Source organism: Eulemur rufifrons, chromosome 16 (assembly GCF_041146395.1).
Source record: "Eulemur rufifrons isolate Redbay chromosome 16, OSU_ERuf_1, whole genome shotgun sequence".
Classification (NCBI taxonomy): Eukaryota; Metazoa; Chordata; class Mammalia; order Primates; family Lemuridae; genus Eulemur; species Eulemur rufifrons.
In genome coordinates, this window is record NC_090998.1 from 94,097,272 (window position 1) to 94,119,536 (window position 22,265).

The 22,265-nt window shown below is 50.7% G+C and overlaps 1 protein-coding gene across 3 annotated transcripts in view; it reads left to right on the forward strand.

Annotated features, from left to right (window-relative positions):
• Window positions 1-719: 719 nt before the first annotated feature.
• TBC1D22A (TBC1 domain family member 22A) overlaps window positions 720-22,265 on the forward strand; it is a 335,347-nt gene continuing 313,801 nt past the window's right edge. Inside the window, exons 1-4 of one of the 3 annotated variants that reach the window (XM_069489542.1) lie at window positions 720-908; window positions 14,646-14,702; window positions 15,677-16,014; window positions 21,228-21,404. In XM_069489542.1, the coding sequence (XP_069345643.1) occupies window positions 847-908; window positions 14,646-14,702; window positions 15,677-16,014; window positions 21,228-21,404 (634 nt within the window). In that variant the 5' untranslated portion in view covers window positions 720-846. The remainder of the gene's footprint in view (window positions 909-14,645; window positions 14,703-15,676; window positions 16,015-21,227; window positions 21,405-22,265) is intronic. The other 2 variants (XM_069489544.1, XM_069489545.1) reach the window with 2 other exon arrangements.

A 22,265-nucleotide genomic window follows, 5' to 3' on the forward strand; every position in this document is an offset into this window, starting at 1 on the left:
CTTAACAATACATTTTATTGAACCTAACGTAACTACAATATTATCATTCAATATATAAATATTACAGATATTGTTAATTTTTCATACAAAGTCTTTGGAATCCTGTGTATTTTCCACGCACAGCACACCTGGCCCAGACCAGCCACGTTCCAAGGGCTCGCTGGCTCTTCGCGGCTGCAGCCCGGGCGACTTCCTCACGCCGCCCTGCTCGACCGCTCTCCCGGGAAGCCTGGCCTAGTCCCGCTGCCCCTTGTTCCCTCGGGAGCGCTCCACGCTACTTTGTGGTCGTGTCTCTCACCTCACTGCACTGTAAACACCCGTCCACTGGTATTTACCGATCCCCGCGCAGGGCCGGCGATGCAGCCTCGACCGGGGATGTTTCGGGCTTCCGGGTCGCCCTGCCGTGGGTCTGGACGGCGTCTTGCCTCCTTTTGTTCTAGGGCTGGCTCCCAGAAAGCACTCACTAGAAGAAACCAGAGTCACAAACGGAGCCTGACGCGGTTTCGGAATTGCTGAGCTCAAGGCACTCGCGGTTCCCGAAAGCCCACGGCCAGCAGTGCAAACACGACCGCAGGTCAGGCCCAGTGACCCCCGCGGCGCCAGGCGTCGCCCTTTAATGCCGTCGGGCGCCCAGCGCGGCGCGTCACAGGCAGCCTGGGACGGAGGCGGGACTTCCGGGCGTGCGGAGGCACAACTTCCGGAGGGAGGCGGAAGAGCCTTCAGGCTCTACGCTCAGGAGTCCCGGGACCGCTGAGGGGCCACCCGGGGTACAGGAAAGGGCCGCTGGGAGCAGGCCGGCCGCACTAACGGTGTCTGGACCGCGAGTCTAAGGGATGAGGAGGGGCCATGGCCAGCGACGGGGCCAGGAAGCAGTTCTGGAAGCGCAGCAACAGCAAGGTCCCAGGCAGGTGGGTGTGACAGGGAGGGCCGGGTCGGGGTCAGGGGTCAGAGGTCAGATGGCCGCGTCTGCCTGCTGGGCTGCGGGTGGAGTCGGGGTCTGGGAGGGTGATTTGGGCGCTGATGAGACTGCTGGGTGGCGTGAGGGGTGTTGGGGGGTCTGGAGGGTCCGAGCGTGGGATCTGGGAGGTGACAGCGGCTGCACGTAGGAGCGCGGGAGGAGCTGCTGGCAAGTTTTTCCAGAGACTGGCTGGCTGTCTTCTGAGAAACTCCTAGGCTCCCTGGGGAGACTGAAAGCAACTGACACGGGTCATGCTGAGAAGTTTGGTCAAGTCAGGAAACTGGCCGGGGCCAGGCTGCCAGGCTGCGCCTGCTGGGGAGGTCGGTTTCTGCAGGGGGTGTGGTGGTTTTGACCCACCTGATTTGCATTCTTGTCTCTCTTGGGGGCTGCTGCTTTTACCTTGAGCGTGGAAGAGAGTTAAAGGTTCCCTGTGAGTTTCCTTGCTTCCACTTTGTGGCCTCAAAACCGCTTCCTATCTTGTGTCAGCATCAGGAAGCAAACTAAAAACAAAAAAAAATTTTTTTTTTTTTAAATTAAGTACCTGAAATGACCTGAATGTACCCTGGAAGCTGTACAGGCTTGGCACTCAGCCCCAGCCAGAGCCCTAGGGAATGAGGAGACGTTACATGGAAAATACCTAGGATAAAATCAGCCACTGGTGAAACAGATTAGAGAAAAGAAAACTTCCAGATTTCAAAACATAATTTGTTCTGTCTTGAAGCTAAAGTCTAAAATGCTGAAAAATAAGAGTAATGATATTAATATAACTCTAAGAATTATAAGCACAGTAAAATGCTTTGTACTCCTGTGTTTCATAATAAACACTATTGCTTGAGGTTTAAAATTGTAAACTTTGGAATTCACTGCATCCAGTCAGAAAAGTTTACTTTTCAGAGTGATCTGGGAGTTGGCAGGGGGGGAGTTACTAACTGCTGACAGTGACTTTGAGAATGAAGAGTCTTCAAAGGTGGCCAAAGACCCTATTTTACTCTTGATTGTGCTTGATTTAAGAACAGTAAGAGCTTTCATCTAAACCAGTGTTAGGGTCCATGATGAGGTGAGGATCCTGGAATGGTGGAGGATAGGAGGTCCTACTAATGACAGGAACAAATGCTATAGAGTCCAGGGAAAAGGAGCCACATGACAGGGTAACTGTTATGTGTTGCTTTTAGATCTTGAGGTTTTGGTTCTCCATCAGTCTAAACTCTAATCAATTCTTAATCAACTGAGATGTAAGATTAATAGAGCTGCTGTGTGGAGTTACAACAGTGAATAAACTTTTGGATTGATGACTATAATTCTTGGTAATTTGTCCTTGCACTGGCTTGAATAGTGTTCCACCCCGAAATTCAAGTCCATTCAGAACCTGTGAATGTGACCTTATTTGGAGATAGGGTCCTTGCAGAAGTAATCAAGTTACGATAAGGTCATGCAGGTTTAGAATGGGCCCTAATCCAATGACTGTTGTCTTTATAAGAAGAAGGAAATTTGGACACAGAGAGACAGACACAGGGAAGACGGCCCTGTGAAGACAGAAGAAGAGACTGGGGCAATGCACTTACAAGCTGAGGAAAGCCAGGGATTGCTGGCAGCCACTGCAACTAGATGAGTCAAGGATAGATTAAGAAACTAATGCAGTCCCTATTTTCCTCTGTGAGATCCTGAATGACCAATGACAGACTTTTCCTTTGATTTTGATGCTGTGCTGTGTCTTAGGCACTTTTGAGAGCGGCTGCCATGTTACACTTATAAAGTTGGAGTGGAGTCTTGGAGAATTGTTAGAGGCCGTCGCTGAAGAGGGCAGGAGAAAAAAGGAAAGGTTGGGCCCACCGGAGAGGCCTGTACAGCCTCTGTGTTTCCTCGCTATCCTGTGGTGCTTGCCTCTAGCAGTGCTGTTTCAGGTGACATGCTGGAACTCTTCCCTAAGAAGGAGTTGCACAGGTATGCCCTTTTCTCTATCAGCAATGATGATCACCAGCTGCATACTTAGTTTTCCCCTACACAAGCACGGTGCTAGCAGAGGTCCTAGCCAGGTTGCTGTGGCTTTCCCAGCTCTTTCAACTGTTTCCCATGATTGTTTCACTCTTTTCTGAGTGCAGACCTCAGCCCAGGGAAACTCAGGAGGAAGACTACACCCAGCACAAACTACAAGACTATTAAAAGACCTTTTAGGTAGTTCAACCCTTAATAATGCCTTATGACAAACAATAACAGCTGATATTCATTAAGTGCTCGTACTTCCCCAGCACTATTCTTGATGCTCTACAAGTGTTAAGTCTACCAGCATTTTGTAATTTGCAAAGCATGTGGTTTTCTTTCCTTCAGCCACCCTTGCTGGGTTAGGCTTAGTTTAAAGGGCCTTGTTTGTTTCCCCTGAAATGCTATGCTGAGAAGTGTAGTGTTTTTGCATGCTACACAGGGCCCCGTGTAACCTCACTGCTGCTCCAGCGTTTGGCCACATCTCCTACCTGTCCCTGCTTTGAACTTTTCCCTCAGCAGTGCTGTTGGACTCAGAGGTTCCTTGTTACACCATGCTGTATGGTGCCCCTGTTTACTGGAATGTTCCTTTCCTCCCTTTGGCCTAGCTTACTTACTTTTTTTTTTTTTTTCTTTTCAAAATTCATCTCCAGCATATCTCCTTGAAAAGAAAACTTTGCCTGTTTTCATGCAGTCTGAACTAAAGTATTACGCTTTCATGCATCAAACTCGGTATTATTGATATGTGCTTGTTTTCTACACTAGTGATCTCTGCCAGTTTAGGGAACGTGCCTTACTCATCTTTGCATTGCCAGCACCCACAAGTGGTGGTTGATCCAAACTGTCTTTCAGGTTAGCCTGGAGAGAATAAATGACTTGGCCAAGGTTATACACTGCACCAGAGGTGGTCATACTAGTGGACCCCTCTGGCCTGTGTGTAGAGGGTTTTTGGTTTTCAGGTTGCTTGTCTGGCTGATGCTTTCTTAGACATTTCTTTTATGGATGAACCAGGATGTGTGGTACTGTGGAAAGACTTAAGACTAGGAGTTGGGTGGTCCAGATTTTGGCCTTCTCTTTCTAATAATATCTGTGTGACATTAACCAAGTCATGTCACCCCCAGGGCCCTCGGTTTCTGTATTTGTTACATGAGGGGGTTGTGCTACACCTAAGTGGCTATGGTGAACAGGGGGAGATTTGTTTGGCCTCACCCGATTCTCTTTCATGAGAAAAGAAGAGGCCTCTAGGACAAATTTTGTGAGTTTGATAATTTATTCATCCAGCAAATATGTATTGAACCCATACTGTGGCATGGGAGAGCAGAGTTTAACTAAGGTAGTAGAGAGTTAACTGTTGGAAGGTGATTGCTATAAAGAAGTAACACAGGAAAGAGGGATGGGTAAGTTTAGGGGCAGGTGCGTGGGGAGGGTTTTGTGGTGGTAAGGTGGCCAGGGAGCACCTCACTGAGAAGGTGACATTTGAGGAAAGATTTGCAGGAGGTGAGGGAGCAGCTCCCCTGGGTAGCTGGAGAAAAGCGGTCCAGGCAGAAGGGCAAGCAGGTGTGCAGACCCAGGCCTGGGTGTGGGGCTCGCGTGTCCGAGGAGAGAGCAAGGGGCCAGTGTGGCTATAGCCCAGGGAGGGGAGAGTCCCAGCGCACGAGGTCCCAAGGGTGGAGGGAGTAGGGCCTCATGATTGCAGTGAAGACATGGACTGTTACCCACCCCCCTTTTTTTAAAATTTTTTGAGGCAGTGTCTCCCTCTGTTGCCCAGGCTGGAGGGCAGTGACTCAATCACAGCTCACTGCAGCCTTGAACTCTTGGGCTCAGGGGATCCTCCTGCCTCAGCCCCCTGAGTAGCTGGGACTACAGACACATGCCACCATACCTGGCTAATTTTTCTATTTTTTTGTAGAGGCAGGATCTCACTGTGTTGCCCAGGCTGGTCTTGAACTCCTGGCCTCAAGTGATCCTCCTGCCTCAGCATCCCAAAGTGTTGAGATTATAGGCATGAGCCACCGTGCCTGGCCTGTTACTCTTTCATTCTGAGTGAATGGGAAGGCTTTGGAGGGTTTTGAGCAGAGATGTGGCATGGTCTGCGTTAGGTTTAACAGGATTACTTTTATAGACTGGAGGTATCGGTTGGGGGGAAGGGCAGAAGCAGGGAGACCAGGTAGGGGGTGGCTGTAGCATCCAGGTGAGGACGGCATCCAGTTCCTGGAGGTGGTGAGAAGCAGTAGGTAGGGGATAAGAATCAGGGAAGGTTCAGTCTCTGGCTTTGGGGGCCTGTTCTTTCTTGGGCCGTTGGTGCATTTGGCTCCTGAAGGGTTTGCTTTCTGCAGTTGCAGTTGGAATTCTGGCCACACTTAACTTTAAATGCCAAGACAAAAATCACAGCACACTGGGTTTGAGAACACAGACAGCCTTTTAGTGCGGCTCTGATGTTTGCTATTTTAGCTCAGCTCTGCCTGGCAGGGTGTGCTCTGCTGACAGAAGGGTATGCAGGCAGCTGGGGTATGTGAAGTATGATATTTGAAAGTGGGATGGCAGCAAGAAAGGCCTAAATTGACTATGGCAGGGCTGTGGGTTCTTTGGATAAAGCTGGAGCAGAGGAGGGTTCTCAGTGTCGTGGCTCTGACAGCTTTTAACGTACACTGCCAGAGCCGCTGGCATCTCTGAGCAAATGTGACAGTAAGCTCAACAGGCCACCATCCACCCTCAGCTGAAGGAGAGGAATTGTTGGGGGATAATGAATGCATTCAGAAAACAGTTATGAGCCCCTTCCTGGCGCCAGGTACTGTGCTGAGTGCTGAGCAAGCGGACGTTGCCCTCAGAGGCTGGAGGACCGTGGGAGGTGGGAGACGTGTACGCCTGTGATGCAGGTGGAGGTGCGCAGAAGGCAGTGGTCTGGGGATGCTGGCAGGTCGCAGGGTCCCGCGTGGGTAGAGTGGTCACATCTTCCTGGCCATGGAGCAGGAGCCAGGCTGGCTGCAGAGGTGCTGGGTGGGGTGTCAGAGCAACCCTGCAGGGGCAGCCCTGTGCCAGGGACGAGGGGCATGGAGGGCTTCCAAGGTTGCAGAGCAAACTTGGGTCGTGGTCTTAAGGGCCAGGAGAAAGCATTGAAGGGTTTTAGGCAGGGAGTGGTGTGATACTGTGACACTGTTTGTCATCCCAGAGGAGAGGGTGAGAGAGGAGGCCAACTGGTGGAGGTGAAGACAAGGGCAGAGGCTGTGGGCTTAGAGAGGAGTGCGCAGGTTCAGGGAGCAGGTGGCAGGTGAGGTTCACAGGATTCACTGATGGGCTGGGTGTTGGGAGTTGAGATGATCACCAAGATTCTGGCCTGAGGGGATGGGATGTGGTAGGAATAATGGCCTCCCATAGGTGTCTGTGTCCCCATCCCTGGAACTTGTAAGTGTGCCATGCTGCATGGCAAAGGGAGATTAAGGTCGCTAATCAGCTGGCCTTGAAATGGGGGGATTGTCCTGGATTGTCTGGTGGGTCCAGTGTAACCACAGGAGCTCTTACAAGTGGTTGGAGAGATTCGACGTGGGATGGACTTCATCCGCGGGTGCTGGCTCTGCGGATGGAGCGTGGGACCACGAGCTAAGGAAGGTGGCACGGCCTTTAGCATCTGGGAATGGCCTGCTGACAGCTGGCCGGAGCAGGCCTGGGTCCTTCAACACGAGGAACTGAATTCTGCCAACAACAACCGGAATGAGCAGGAAACGGATTCTCCCCTCAAGCCTCCTGGAAGGGATGCAGCCGCTGACACCTGGACTTTAGTCCTTGAGACCTGGGCAGGACTTCCGACCTCCAGAACTTTAAGATATAATTGTGTGTTTTAAGTCACTAACTTGCGGTGGTTTGTTACAGCAGCCTTAACGAGTGGAGGAGTGTGCCCGGGGCTGTCCCTTGGCACTTCCCCAGCAGAGTCTGCCCTTGACTGTAGACCTCGGACCTCGGTCAGTGGCCTTGGGGTCACTGGGTAACTGCTGCAGAGTGCGTTTTGCCCCAGGAGACTGGCAGTGAGCTCAGAGGGTTCTTCCTGTGTCCTGCATGGGTCCAGGAACTAAAAGGAAGCCCCGCCTCTTTTGTCAGAAATCTTGAGCTGCTGCCTCTGACCAGCTTGGTTTCTGTTGTTTTTATAAATCTGTATTTATCTCCTTGTGTTTTGGAAGCGGCTGTTCATTTGGTAAGAACCCTCACTCCTGTGTTTGGTGTTGGGAGAAGCCCAGGAGCTTATATTCGGTGGTGACTGTGTGTCCGTGGGAGTTGTAAGTGGAGATGATCTGACCCTGACGGGCCCTGGGAGTGCGAGCGTGGGAGTTTTTGCTGTATTCGTAGTTCCTTTCCTTGTTTTTTCCAGTGGTCACTTTTCACGTTATTAAATGTCTCTTATTTTGTCCAGAAACATTTTGAAAAATAAACAATGTGAATCATATTTTTTCCTCTTACATATTTAACAGCAAGTCTAGACTCTTTTGCATTAATTTTATGTGAAGACAAAAATGATTAAAAAAAATAAGTCCCTAATGATTGTGAATTATTTTTTAAATAATGAGAGCAGGAGGAAGGACCCCATCTCCCCCAGGTGTTGTTAGGGAACCGTGGGAGCTCATGATGGAAATGAGGATGCGTCCTGCGGCCCACTTGTCTTTGTTTTTCTTTCCCCCAAACTGCCACTGTCTGGCTGGGGTGGGGAGAGTGACATTGCCCCCTCCCTTCCTTCTGTGGCAGGCTCAGGGTCTTCCGCCTTCCTCGGCGTGGTCCTTCATCCACTGAACACAGCCATGTGGAGATCTGCTCTGTGCAGACACTTCTGGGCACAGTGGGGAGTCACGGGGTGGGGAGTGTCACCGTGCTTGGCCCTGGGAGCACAGTGTGACTGACCACGTGAGTTCTTTCTCCTGAAGAGTCCAGGGAGAGTGTCCTTTATGGGGACACTCCCAGAGCAGGGGTTCAGTGCTACCCGAAGGTGCGGGGGTGGAGTCGCAGAGCTGAGTGGGCGGGGCCTTGGAGTGACCCTCACACTGGGGCTGTTTATTGCGTGCCTACCTGGGGCCAGTACTTTACACACCACCACCCATTTAGTCCTCACAGCAGCCATGGGTGGGGGAGGTACTGAATGGTCCCTATTTTCCACTGGAGGAAACTTAGAAGCTGAGTCACTTCCTTAAAGTTACACAGCTTATAAATGGCAGAACTGGGGTTGGAACCTTAGGAGTAGATGTCCAGAGTCTACCATTAGCCAATTTAGCATATCTATATCGTCCGCGCCCTGCGGCCATTAGCACGGAAACCATCAGAGAGCTCACTCGCCCACCAGCAATCTGATCCTTCTGAAGGATGGTTTGGGTGGGGGTGGGTTCCCCAGCACCCACCCGTGGTGTCTGAACTCAGGCTGCTGCCTTCCTGGGCTGCCTGGCCTCGGAGCCCTGCTGAGCTCGGCCTGAGGCCTGGCTCCCCAAGGCTGGGGGAAAACCATATTCCTTGTGCTTTGATTTTGTGTTTAGAGTTAGCACTTTGACTTCTGTGTCTCCAGGCAGTTAGTTCTTCTGGAGTTGTTCTTCACCCCTCGTTCCCTTTAGGGAGGAGAGGCAGAGGTGTCAGGAGGCCCAGAGGGGACAGGGCAGCCTGGGCTCTTCCCATTTCTGGCGCCCCGTTCTATGGGGAACTTTCGTTTTGAGTATGCCCAGATGTTTTGTTCTCCCCTCTGAAAAGCCGTTTCCTCTTTTCTGGGGATGAACATGGAAATTCCACCCTGAGTGCTGAGGGTCATGAAGGGGCACATAGCGATCGGTGGGTCCAGTTGGTTAGAACAGCTATGGAGTCTCCCATTGCAGTGGATGGGAAGGGCTGGGAATGTGGTGCACCCCTTAACGTGGGGGTGGCCTTGTGGCTGAGAGTTGGCAGTGGTCCCTCCTGGAGGCATGTGTTTGAAGCTCCTTTACCTACAGGTGGACGATGAGGGCAGGAGAGAGTGTGATTTTCCCCAGTGTGAGGAAAGGAGGACTGAGGGCTCGGCTGGGGGCGCGGAGGTGGGGAGTGCATGGAAGAGTCTGCGGGCATCTGGGGGGCAGCAGGAGACGAGGAGAGAAAAGGAGGAAGGGCTCAGTGTGGTGAGTCTGGAGCTGAAGTCGGGCAGGGAGGGAGTGAGTGAGAGGCAGAGGAAGGAGAGAGAGGGGACGGGGCTGGGTGATGGCTGGCTGCTGGGGTGGGCACTGTCTGTACAGGGCTGCATCGCTTAACCATGGGACACGTTCTGAGAGATGCGTCAGGCGATTCCGTCATTGTGGGAACATTACAGAGTGCATTTGCACAAACCCAGGTGGTAGAGCCTGTGACACACCGAGGCCGTGAGGTAGAGCCTGTTGGTCCCGGCTACACACCTATGCAGCACGTGACCGTGCTGAGTGCTGTAGGCAGCCGCGATGCAGTGGTAAGTATTAGTGTATCTAAACATAGAAATGGCACAGTAAAAATACAGTATAAAAGATAAAAAATAGTACAGCTGTAAGGGGAGCATACGATGAGTGGAGCTCGCTGGGCTGGAAAGCGAGGGAGAGAGAAGGCCCAGGGCGTGCTGTGCCTGCTGCAGGCCTCGCCAACCCTGCGCGCTTGGGCTGCACCCACTTCACACATTTCTTTTTCTTTCTTCGATAATAAACTAACCTTACCTTCGATAATAAACTAACCTTACCTTACTGTGACTTTTTTACCTTGTAAACTTTTTAATTTGTTAAAACTTTCTGACGCTTTTGTGATAACAATCTAAAACATACAGTTGTACAAAAATATTTTCTATCTTTATATCATTATTCTCTAAGCTTTTTTCTATTTGAAAAGAAGTTTTTCCGTTTTAAGCTTTTTTTGTTGAGACCTGTTAACAAGACAAGAACACATATGCTAGCCTAGACCTACACAGGGCCAGCATTGTCAATATCACTGTCTTCCACCTGCACATCTTGTCCCACTGGAAGGTCTTCAGAGGCACACAGGCAGGGAGCTGCCATCTCCTGTGAGAACAGTGCCTTCTCCTGGAATGCCTCCTGAAGGACCTGTCAGAGGCTGTTTTACAGCTAACTTTTGTTTTTTTTTTTTAATAAGTAGGAGGAGTACACTCTAACGATAAAAAATATAGTACGGTAAATACATAAACTTGTAACATAGTCGTTTATTGCCGTTGTCAAGTATTATGTACTGTACCTACTTGTATGTGCTGTACTTTCGCTGGGTGCCAGCACAGTAGGTCTGTTTACCCAGCATGGCTGCAAACACGTGAGCAATGCGTTGTGCTGTGATATTACGACAGCCATGGTATCACTAGGCGCTGAGAATTTTCAGCTCCTTTATAATCTTATGAGACCACTGTTGTGTATATGGTCTGTCATTGACTGCAACGTTGCTATGCAACACATAACTGTACTTCTCCATGTTAGACATTTCAAAATACTTCTTTTTTTTTTTTTTTTTTTTTTTTTTTTTGAGACAGAGTCTCACTCTGTTGCCCAGGCTAGAGTGAGTGCCGTGGCATCAGCCTAGCTCACAGCAACCTCAAACTCCTGAGCTCCAGCAATCCTCCTGTCTCAGCCTCCCGAGTAGCTGGGACTACAGGCATGCGCCACTATGCCCGGCTAATTTTTTTTTTTTTCTATATATATTTTTAGCTGTCCATATAATTTCTTTCTATTTTTAGTAGAGATGGGGTCTCGCTCTTGCTCAGGCTGGTCTCGAACTCCTGAGCTCAAACGATCCGCCCACCTCGGCCTCCCAGAGTGCTAGGATTACAGGCGTGAGCCACCGCGCCCGGCCTCAAAATACTTCTGTTTCGTCTATTTATTTTTTTAGAGACAGGGTCTTGGTCTGTTGCCCAGGCTGGTGTAGTCATAGCTCACGGTAACCACAAACTCCTGGGCTAAAGTGATCCTTCTGCCTCAGGCTTCTGAGTAGCTTAGCTGGGATTACAGGCACTTGCCACTGCACCTGGCTAATTTTTTAAAAAGTTTTTTGTAGAGACGGGTCTCACTATGTTGCCCAGCCTGGTCTTAAACTCGTGGTCTCAAGCAGTCCTCCTGCCTCTGCTTCCCAGAGCACCGGATTATAGGTGCTATCTGCTGCACCTGGCCTTCCTTCATATTTTCCATGTTTTCTGTAATAAACACACATTGCTTTTATTACAAGGGAAAAATTTATCGTGAAAATGCTATTTCCAAGACCTATTTCAAGAGATGTTCATGAAACAGCTCTTCATGTGGCTCAGAAATATTGCCCTAGTCCCTGCTGGGTTCTCAGTGCTCTGGGGGCCATGAGAAGTGTGACAGGAGACAAAATCCAGTCCCTGTTGCAGGAGCTCATGGCCCACTGGTGACACTGAGTCGGTGGGAGCCTCGCAGGACAGGGTAAGACTTACTGCCAGGCAGAATTGTGTGGGTGTCAGTGGTGGGACCCGGAGACCCTCTTTGGTTTGGGTCTGGGAGGCCATGTCTTTCTGCAGTTGACTCCTTGGGGCAGACATGAGTTTCAGATTATGCTGTGGGTGGAGGGGATGGTATAATAGAATTGTTTACTCTTGTAATAATGGTTTTCATACATTTTTCTCCAAAGCCCTCTAAAGTTAATTTCCTTGGAAAACTTACTTCTGAATATATTTTATAAATCTGGGAAGCATCACTATGTTTTAGAATGAGCCTAATGATAAATTCAGTTGCTAATTTAGTTCATATTTCAGAAAACCACTATTGAACCCAAAGGGGGCATTGAGTAATGACTGTGCTTGAAGAAGAGAGGTTGATATGCCATAAACTGAAGTTGACTAAATGATTTGCCTGTTCACATCATATATCTGAAATACAGAGAAGCATTTAATCGTAAATGTGGTAATATAGTTTTGCATTTATTTTATGATGCTTAGAACACTGCATCTGGATTTATTTCTTTTCCATGCTTTTATTTTCTCTCTCTCTTCGCTATTTCCCTCATTGCTATTTTCACCCCCTGCTATTTAACCTTTAATTAAAAAAATAAAAACAAATCCGTTCTGTTCTGGTACCATCTGTTTTGTTTTAAAGGCAGCACCTTGATGTAGGGGCTCCAAATTCAAACCAGAAAGTTCTTCTCCAGGATCTGCAGGAGAGAGCTGCCTTCTTGTCAAAACCCAGTGGCCTTGCAACACTGGACTCTAGTCACACCTGACTTCTGGGCTTCTGACTTGTTGCTTACTTTTGGAAAGATTTCTGTGCATGACGTAAAAAGAATGGGGAGACTTAGAGTTTATCAGGAATGTGTCCTTGAGGGGTCCTTCATGTTTCGACCCTTCTGGAGAATGAGACACTGCTTCAGGAGTTGTGTCTGTGTCTAGTACATACACCACCTTCCCAGAGCCAGAGCAGTCTTTAAAAATTAGTAAAACATTAGTAAAAAAAAATTAGTAAAACACTAGTAAACATTTCAGACATTCAGAAAGGGTAGACTCACATATTGTACATGGAACACTCGTGTGTGTCCATCCAGCCTGAGAAAGAAGACGTTGCACACAGGCAGCTGAGGCTGCTGCGTTCTTTGCCTGGACCCAGCTCCTTTCCCCGACCCCCTGATAGTCAACATTCTGGATTTTGTATTTTCATCCCCATGCGTGCAGTAGGAGTTTTTACCACTTGTGTATGTATCAAAAAATGATATGTAGTATCATTTAACATTTAAAAATGTTTATAAAGGATGTCATACTGTGTGTTTTCAACTTTTCAGTGTTCCATTTAATGAAATTTATCTACATTGATTCTGGTAGCTCTAGTTCATTCATGTCTGCTGGGGTTAGATTTCGTTGTATGTATGTATTCTAGTTGTTTATGTATTATTCCATCAATGATGGGTATCTAGATTTATCTAAATTTTTTTTCCTTTTTAGTATTACAGATGTTGCTGAATCCATCTCCTTATATGCTTGTGCAAGAATTTTTCTAGGTTGTATATCAAGAAGTGGAAATATATCATGTGAATCTGCTTTTCTTAAGGAGTCACTAGGGTTCTTTTTAAAACAGTGGATTACTGCTGTGTTTTAAAGTAGTATAATTTATAAGAAATTTATTGGTTAATATACTTTTTTAAAGAAAGATTTCATTATCTGAAATGAGGTAGCAGGTTAGTTGCCACTTATTCTTTTAAAATAGCTTTAGTCAAAGTTTGTTTTTCTTTTTAGCTGTGCAAGACTAAATAAAAATGCAATTTTGATAAGATAAAATGAGATTCCTTTAGTCTGAGCCTGAACTTTGTTTGAACATTTTCTGCTCCATAAGCACATTTGGTTTGCCTGAGAAGAATTAGTGCGTCTCCGGCTGTCCTGGGAGGGAAGGGCCTGTGGGCTGTGATAAGCTGCAGAGCCGTTTGTGACAATGACATGGAAGTGGTGGGCAGTGGGCCCCCAGTTTTGAGCTATATGAACATACTGGGAGATGATAGAAGAATGTAAATGTTTACATAAAGATAAATTGATGATATCGATGACTGCTGTTTGTAGGTCACTTTGCAACATCCAAACTGTGGCTGTCTCATCTTGTATACATTCTTATTCCCATTTCCCGGATGAGGACGCTAAAAGCTCAGCTCAATTACTTGGTTAAAGCTTTGTCAGCTAGTAAGTGTTGGAGCTGGGCCTCAAACCTGGGCCTTTTGATTCTTAAACCTTGGGAGCTTTTACCAGTGTCAGGGAGGCCTCCATGAAATTTTAGGGAAATGACATGACACATAGGTTGTACTTGATCTAAAGTGGCTATATGCTTTTTGTTGGGGGGGGGGCGGTGGTGAATATAGCAAGCATTTGATTTTGCTTGTGGATTTTCTTGGTCAGAAAATCAGGGCACAGTGGAGACAGCTCCTCTCTGCTCTATGATGTCTGGGGGCATCAGTAGGAAAATTTGGAGGGTGGGCCTGGAATCATAAGGTGGCTTGTTCCCTTGTCTAGCGAGTGATGCAGGCTGTCAGCTGGGACTTCCGCTGGTGCTGTTGGTTGGAATGCATACATGTGGGTGTTCCTTGTGGCTAGTTTGGGGTTCCTTACAGAACAATGGTGCCTGGGTTCTGAGAGAGAGAGAGAGAGAGAGAGAGAGAGAATGAACCCAAGAGAGCCAGGTGGAAGCTGTATTGCTTTTTGAAAAGTTACAGCGTCTTTATTGAAGTCCAGATACAACATAATTCACCCATTTAAATTCACATACACCAGCATTCACCCATTTAAAGTATATAATGTGGTGGTTTTTAGTGTATTCAAAGAGTTGTGTAACTATCACTACAATCAATTTTAGAACATGTTTATTACCTTGGAAAACCCTTGTATCTTTTAGTTATCACCCGCAGCCTCCCTCCTCCCATCCCTAAGCAACCACTAATCTACTTCCTGTCTCTTTAGAATTGCCTGTTCTAGACATTTCAAGTAAATGGAATCATATAGCATTTTTTTTGTGATTGGCTTCATGCACTTACCATAAGGTTTTCAAGGTTCATCCATGTTGTAGCTTGTATCAGTACTTTTTTATACTGAGAGGTTTATCCCCTCTGGACTGGGCCCTCAGGAGCCTGCGGTGGCCAGAGGGGCTCTGCGGCAGGGACAGAGAGAGCTGCTTCCCTGAGTTGTGTGGGTCACTGGCCTGGCGTTGGGCTGAACTGGTGAGGGCTCTTGGGAAGCTGAAGGAAAGCTCATTTGTTCTCCTTTCTTTCTCGCCAGCATCCAGCACGTGTATGGAGCCCAGCACCCGCCCTTTGATCCGCTGTTACACGGCACGTAAGTGAAGTCTTCACCTCACTTGGCTTTTCCGAGCTGATCCGAGGAGGGCGGCGGCAACCACTGTCTGCCTGCTTCACGCCAGCTCCCTGGCATTCCCAAGGGAGGAAGTGGTTTCTCATTCAGCAAACACTGATCACACAGTTGCTTTGTGTGAGACACTGCTCGCCCTGTATAGCTCATCCCCCGGTGGGGGCGGTGAACATGGGGGCCATAGCGCCATGGAGCCACCAGGAGAGCCAGGAGCTGGCAGCCCTTAGCCAGGGGCAGCTCGGCTCTGGGGCTGTTCATGGCGGCTCCCTGTTTCCCTTCCTCTCTCCCGCACTCCCCACCTGGCTGTTGAGGCACGCTCTGCCTTGTGTCCGTGCCCCTCCACCAGGGAGGAGGGAGTGGCAGGGGTGGGACTTGGCCTTGTGCTGGGGTGGCCCTGCAGGACCGTACCTGTCTGACAGGTTTCCTGATGTGAGGGGGGGGCCAATATTATATGTTGTCATATTTCGGGGGACTCTCATGTAAATTATACTGTCTCCAAATCCATACAGCAAAGGCCTGTGTTCTCTGCACAGTCTCTCCTGCCTACACCCCTCAGCTGCTGCTGTAGGAGCTTTGCTGAGACGCTGGGAATGCGAGGATGTGTTTGAAGGCTCTGGCCGAGTGACGTGGGGGTGTAGGTTGGTGCACTGTCACTGTGCAGGACGGGGCCTCCTCGTAAATTGGTCCTGTCAGGTGGCAGAGGCTGCTCAGCGTGACTCTCCCTGGAGACTCCTTTTCTGTAACTGGATCCTCACGAGCTTGGCCTGCTCTCGTGTTGGCTGTCTCTATAAACTGCCTTTGCTTTTTCCCTTCACTGTCAGCTAGATTGAGGTTGAAAACTTTCAAGTGTGTTTTTGTGTCTGGGATTGTTTTCTGGGCGGTTTCGGGGTACAGGCTGAGGCCTCCAAGCGTGTGTAAGTAAAGAGTCCTTTGCGTTGCAGCTTGCTCAAGGCCACGCCCAAGATGCCGACCACGCCGGTGAGGGCCAAGAGGGTCAGCACCTTCCAGGAGTTTGAGAGCAATACCAGTGATGCCTGGGACGCCGGGGAGGACGACGACGAGCTCCTGGCCATGGCGGCAGAGAGCCTCAACACCGAGGTGGTCATGGAGACGGCCCACCGGGTATTGCGTGACCATAGCCAGCGGCGGGGACGGCCTGAGCTGCAGGAGGCCCCAGGGCTGGAGCAGAGGCTGAAGGCTGAGGCAGAGCCACCTTCAGCCTCAGGTGACCTGCGGCTGGTGAAGTCTGTCAGCGAGAGCCACACGTCTTGTCCTGCAGGTAGGCTGGGGAGGACTGAAGAGATGACGTGTGTTTCTGGCAGGGCCGGGAAGGGTCAGCCTCACCGCCCTGACTCACCGCGACGGTGCTGCAGGCGAGGATGCCCCGACCAGACTGCACCCCCTGCCCACGCTGCTCTCGTGACCACCCATGTTCCAACCCCGCTCCCCGCTTCTACTTTGACCTGTGGCACTTGCTACCTTCTAGCACACTCCATGCCCCCTTACTGGTTGTGTGTCGTTTAGCATCCGCCCCCTTTACCAGAAAGACTTTCCGCAGGGCGAAGACTTACATCCGGTTTGTCCATGGTGCCATCCCAATCCTGTAAACAGTGCCTGGCCCATGGCACGTACTCATTGAAAGGCCGTGTGGCTTTCCGTCAGACACAATGTGCCTCCAGTGCACAAAGAGTGAGACGGTCACAAAAACAGTCTGAGGAGCAGCTGCTGAGCACCTGAGCAGTGGGTACGAAGCATAGACATCTTCCCACCCTAGAGGGGGTTATGATATGAACGTGGCAATTCCAAAGTCAGACTCCCTCCCCCGACGACCCTGAGCCCACATGATACACATCCCTGGCAAGAATCACTGGAAGTTGCCTGCAGAGGTCCAGCCCTCCTCAGCTAGAAATGTCACCCCTGAAGCCCCCAGCTGCACTAAGAGCTGGTGTGCTTAGGAGGGAGACAGGGCCTTCTGATCCCTTGTGCACCCCCATGGCCCTCTCACAGCCAGCCACGAAAGCCACGTGTCCTGCATTCCATTTGGAGGAGAGATGCCTTTGGAGGAGGCCAGCTGGTGCAGCCACGGACCTCCACGGACCTCGGGAATACCTCTCTCCAAGGCTCCCCAGTGGCTACGGTGCGTCCCCCTGTTTACAGATGAGAAGATGATCGTTACAGTAGCTTCCTCGTGTGGACACTTGTTGAATTTGGTGTTTGGGGAGGGACGATTGCTGGAGGTTTCTCTTCACCATCTTGCTCTGCCCACCTAGGTCAAGTTTTTAAAAACACTTTCTAGGAATTAACTTCTAAAATGTTACAGTTCTCATTAGGTGGGAATGCTATGAATTATTTCATTTGATCAGTTTTCATTTTGTAATCTAATAAATTTTAAAGTTTTTGAACTTATAAATGGAAATCTAGTTATGGCTTTTGCAAGGGGCTTGACAGTCCTGGTGACTGATTAAAGTGCACACCAGCCGCCCAGCAGGCCCAGTCCTGGGCGGTGTGTCCTCGCTTGTGGCAGGCTCAGTGTTGGCAGGAACCCTGAGTGCATCTGCTCATGGGCGGTGCTGCTGTTGAAGTGCTGCGAGCCGTTGCTGGCGGTGGTCCTCAGCACCCCCAGATGCAGGGGCTCGTCTGAGCAGGACCATGTGGTGTGTGGTTGGGGGTCCCTGACCAGGAGCCAGGCTCAGGCTGCATCCAGCCAAGGGGGAGTGTCACCCTGGGATGACTTATCCTGTAAGAGCAAATCGAAGGCTACTCCAAGCAGCTTGTGGCTGGGCGATGGGCGACCCCTGGCCTCTTGGCCTGTGCCTGCCTTGGAGTCGGCCATCTTTCTCGTGTTTGCTATCTAGGCAGGCCTTTGTGAGCCCTTCAATATGATGATAATGATAACATTTATTGATCACTTACTGTGTGACAAGTACCATAGCAAGCCCTTGTGATAGCAAGTTCATTAAACTTCACAGCAACACGAGGGCATGAGACTTGCTGTCATTCCTATTTCACAGATGAGGTACGGAGGGGTCAGCAGCTTGCCCAGAGCTGCACGCCGACCTGTAGGCCGGGGCTCAAACCTGGGCGTTCGACTCCAGAGTTCCCACTGCTAGCCACAGGCTTTACTGGCAGAGCAGGGGCTCTCCATGGGGTGATCCTGCCCCCAGGGAACGTGGAGCAGTATCGTGGGGCAGTTTTGGTTGTTGCTGCTGGGGCAGGGCATTGTGTCACTGGCAGGTAGTGGGTGACATCCCACAGTGCCCAGGACAGCCCCCACCTCCAACAGAGAGTGATCCAGCCCCAAATGTCCACGGGCCGGGGCTGAGGAGCCCTGGTCTGGAGTCCACCGCGCTGCTTCCTCGGTGCACTGAGCGGGTTGGTGACTGGGTGGCGGGAGTGTGTGGTGCAGAGGAGAGGTGGGGATGTTTCAGTTCCCTGGGTCTCGGCTGCCTGTTAGTCGTCAGACCGTTTGCTTGGCAGTGGCATGAAGATGGGCACGTCTCTGTTCCTGTTCTCAGGGACCTGAGGCTGTGGCACGGGGAGGCTCACCAGCAGCCTGGTGGGGAGACACAAGCACGTGAATGGACAGGATCCAGAAGCATCCAGGGGTCGGAGTTTCCATTTCGTCTTGTTAAGGAGGGGAGATGTTGTGGGGCTTCCTGGGTCTGTCATCTGGTCTGTCTCCCGAGGGGCAGGGGCCGTGTCTGCACGCTTGCTTTGCATGTTTTGCAAATTCCTTGGAGACAGGGGCCGTGTCCCGTTTGTCTTTGTTTCTCCTTGGTGTCCTGTGTAGTTGCATAAATGCTGTTGAAGTAAATGCAGTTTTGCTCAGGGCCGCGTGCCATGTGGCTTTTCGTGTGCCCCACCCCTGCAGCACCCTCCTGCTTCCCTGCTCAGGGTGAGGGCCTTGCTGCTCAGGTGATGGAGCTGTGAGTTGGATTTTCCTCTGCTGCTCATTCGAGCAGCAGTTTGCGGTTCTAAGCACCGAGGATGTGCTGTCTGGTGGGGCACAGTGCAGCCCCGCTGCATGGGTGTGCCCTGTGTTTATGTTCCTTTTCACACTTACGCCTCTCCCTTCACGGTGCACGGCCTTGGGGAGCTAGATGTCATCCTGAGAGTGCCTGCGGCCTGCCCGCTGTGGTCAGCCTTGGCCTTCAGCCCAGGATAGGTGGCTGTGCTGACAGTTCAGTGGTAGCGCAGTCAGGCGGCTTGTGCCCAGCCTTCCGTATGCCTGTTTTTACCTTTTGGCTATCCTGACTTCCTTAAAATGCCTCAAAAATCTGACCTTATACCTGAGGTCAGATGCACTTTGCTTATTTAGTGACACTTGGGTTAATAGCAAAAGCATGCCTTCAGCTGGAAGGGCTCTGGAAGGTCTGCTCAGTGGGCAGTGGGCCGGACGAGGGCTGTCCCTGTAGCTGACTGTGACGGAGCTGCAAGCGGGGTCTTGTGTGGACACCGGCTGGTGGCGGTTATGTCACTGGGGGTAGGATGTTGACGTGCTTCCTGTTCATGGTAACAGAGACCTGGTGGTTAATCTTACTGTTTCCTCAGGGGACATCTCTGTCACTTTACGTTCAAAATTCCACCTGTCCCATGTTAGAATGGGGGCTGGAAGTGGGCAGGCCCTTAGGTGTCTTGATGAAGTTACATCGGTCATCTCTTAAGATCATGGATTAATAAAGTTGAGTACCTTTAATTCTGAGGCACAGCGTGTAGCTGTTCTTTCTGCTGAATCTTTTTTTTTTTTTTTCTTTTTTCTTTTCAATTGACAGTGTCACTTTGTCACCCAGGCTGGAGTACAGTGGTGTCATCACAGCTCACTGTAAGCTGGAATTCCTGGGCTTAAGTGATCCTCCTGCCTCAGCCTCCCAAGTAGCTGGGACTACAGACACATGCCACCACACCTGGCTAATTTTTAAATTTTTTGTAGAGATGAGGTCTTGCTGTAAGTTGCCCAGGCTGGTCTCAAACTCCTGGGCTCAAGTGATCCTCCCACCTGGGCCTTGCAGAGTGCGGGGATCACGGGTGCAAGTTACCACACCCGGACTGTTTTTTCTGTAGAATCCCAAGTGCAACTGAAATGATAGACTCTGAAAGAGGGAAAAAGGAGCCCTGAGCATCACCACCCAAGGTGCTCCCCTTGTTCAGGCGTTGCTTCTCAAGCCTCCCCTGAGTTGAGGCCGGTGGGGAGGAGGATTCTCTGGATGCTGCTCCCTGGGGGAGAGGAGATGGGGGGAGTGTCCTGAAGTCTGTGCCTCAGCTTTAGCAGACATTTCTGGAAATTTAACTGGGCCAGATTCTGCCCAGAGGCTACAGGTTCAGGTTGCCATGCTCCTGTATGGCCTGAGGGTTTCTGTGTGAATCCACTCCCTCTCCCCAGACTGCGATGGAAATGGGGCCAAAGGAGGGAGCTGGGGGAGTGACCTCTCACCCCAGCTCAGCCGCAACTGCCAGCAGGGGACGTCAGCGCAGGGGACGTCAGTGTCAGCGTGTTGACTCTGCAGCATTTGTTCTTGCTGTTTCCTGGAGTTTATTTTTTACTCTACTTTAATTTTCAGTTTTTGAAGGATGAGATCACTGGATGGAATTTAGACCTAGTAGTTTCAAGCCTTTCAGAGCCTCTTCCTTGTTGGTCCTGGGTGGCTCTGTGTTGAGTGGCCTGAGGGCCTTTGGATCTTACCTTTGGCTGTCCCTGGGCTTGGGTGCTGGGTGTGGTGCAGGTCTCAAAGGTCGGCGGGGCCTTTGTGTGCAGTAGCAGAAGGGGCACTGGGCAAGGAGTGGGCAAGCTCGCACTCTGATGGCCCCCCTGTCGCTGCCTGCTGTGGGGTCAGGGCAGGTGCCATCCTCACATGCCTGGCGTCCTTTGTTTCCTTGGGATGACAGTCCCTGCCTGACCTCTTCCCAGGACTGTGGTGAGATCAAGGGAGGGTCTGGCCAGTGGTGGGTTCAGACGTGCTCTGGAGACAGCAGGTGGGTGCTCTCGTGGCATTCTGGTTCCTGGTGTGTCCTTGCCTTTGCCTCCCGTCCTCGGTGCCTCTGCAGGCTTCGTCCTTTCCCTCGCAGTGACTTGCCCTCCAAGCCAAGGCCTGGGTAACCCCAAAGGACCCCCGGACAGATCCTTTGGGTCATGGTACCTGGGCAGGCCCTGATCTGCAGTCCCAGGCACCCGTGGGAGCCTGACCACTGACACACCCTGAGGTTGTCTGGAGTTTTCCAAGCCTCTCATTGTCTTGCTTTGATGGGGGTGTGTCTGTTTTAGTGATGCATAACACTCTGCCAGCGAGGCAGGTGAATTTCAGGGGTGTCAGTTCCATTTTATTGCTCAAGAGACCAAGGTCCCACTGCTCTGTGACGGGAGGAAGGGATAGTTGCGACCCGACAGCATTCACAAAGGGACGGTGGCATGGCAGGTGTGAGGCCACCCTGGTGCAGGAAGCACATGTGGTCAGGAGGCACACCCTCACCCTCACCCCTGTTCTCTCACCCCTGCAGAAGGTGCCAGTGATGCTGTCCCTCTGCAGAGGTCCCAGTCTCTCCCACATTCGGCCACCGTTGCAGTGGGTGGGATGTCCGACCCGAGCACCCTCAGCAGCTCAGCACTGAGTAAGAGAGAGGCCTCCCGGCTCGACAAGTTCCAGCAGCTGCTCGCTGGCCCCAACACAGACCTCGGTAAGTTCCCTGCAGGTTGGAGGACACAGCGCTCGTTTTGTGGAGTTTCTGAAATAGATCCTGTATTCATTATGTAGTTGCATAATGCACTTGCCTCCCTGTGTAATTTACCTTGTAAAAGGTGATGTGTTTGTATTTTCATACCAGTAAGTCACTAAGACGTAGCAATTTGTGCTGATAGTTTCCTTTAGGCATGTTTTGTCAACGTATTTCCAATGTAGTTTGATAATGTATTTTCTGTCCTTTTTTCTTGATGCCCCAGTTGCACTCTTTCTTATCGCTGCCCGTGGTGAGCACTTTGAGGCCAGCCATGGGGACGTCCTAGTTCTTCATAGTGTCCTGAGACAGTGGCTCACGGGGGTGCGGGGCTGGTGACAACCCTCTGGACCTGCTGACGTTGCACTTTCCTGCCATGGGGCTGGGGTCAGCAGAGGGTGGCAGGCTTTGGGCACTGCAAGAGGGCCAGCGCGATGCTTCCCAGGCAGGCTGCTTCCAGGCACACGCGGTGCCCATGTGGACGCGCCGTGAGCAGACTCTGAGGAATGCACTTGTTTTCAAGTCCCTCACATTGAATTCCCACTCGAACCCATGTTCTTTCATTTATGTTTCTCATCTTTGTTGAGTGCCACTCTGTGCTAGGTGTTTGCTAGATGCTGGAGCTCTCAGGAGGATCAGGATGTAGCCTTGGACATGAGATCACGCATGGCTGGGGGGACAAGGCGTAAACAGTTGTGGCCTGGCCAGGTGGTGCTCCGAGGGCTGGAGAGCCGGAGGTGCAACGCCCGGCTTGGCCAGGAGGTGGCGAGGGAGGCACGTGGATGGGCCACAGGGAGCCCAGCAGGAGCCTTTGTGCAGAGGATG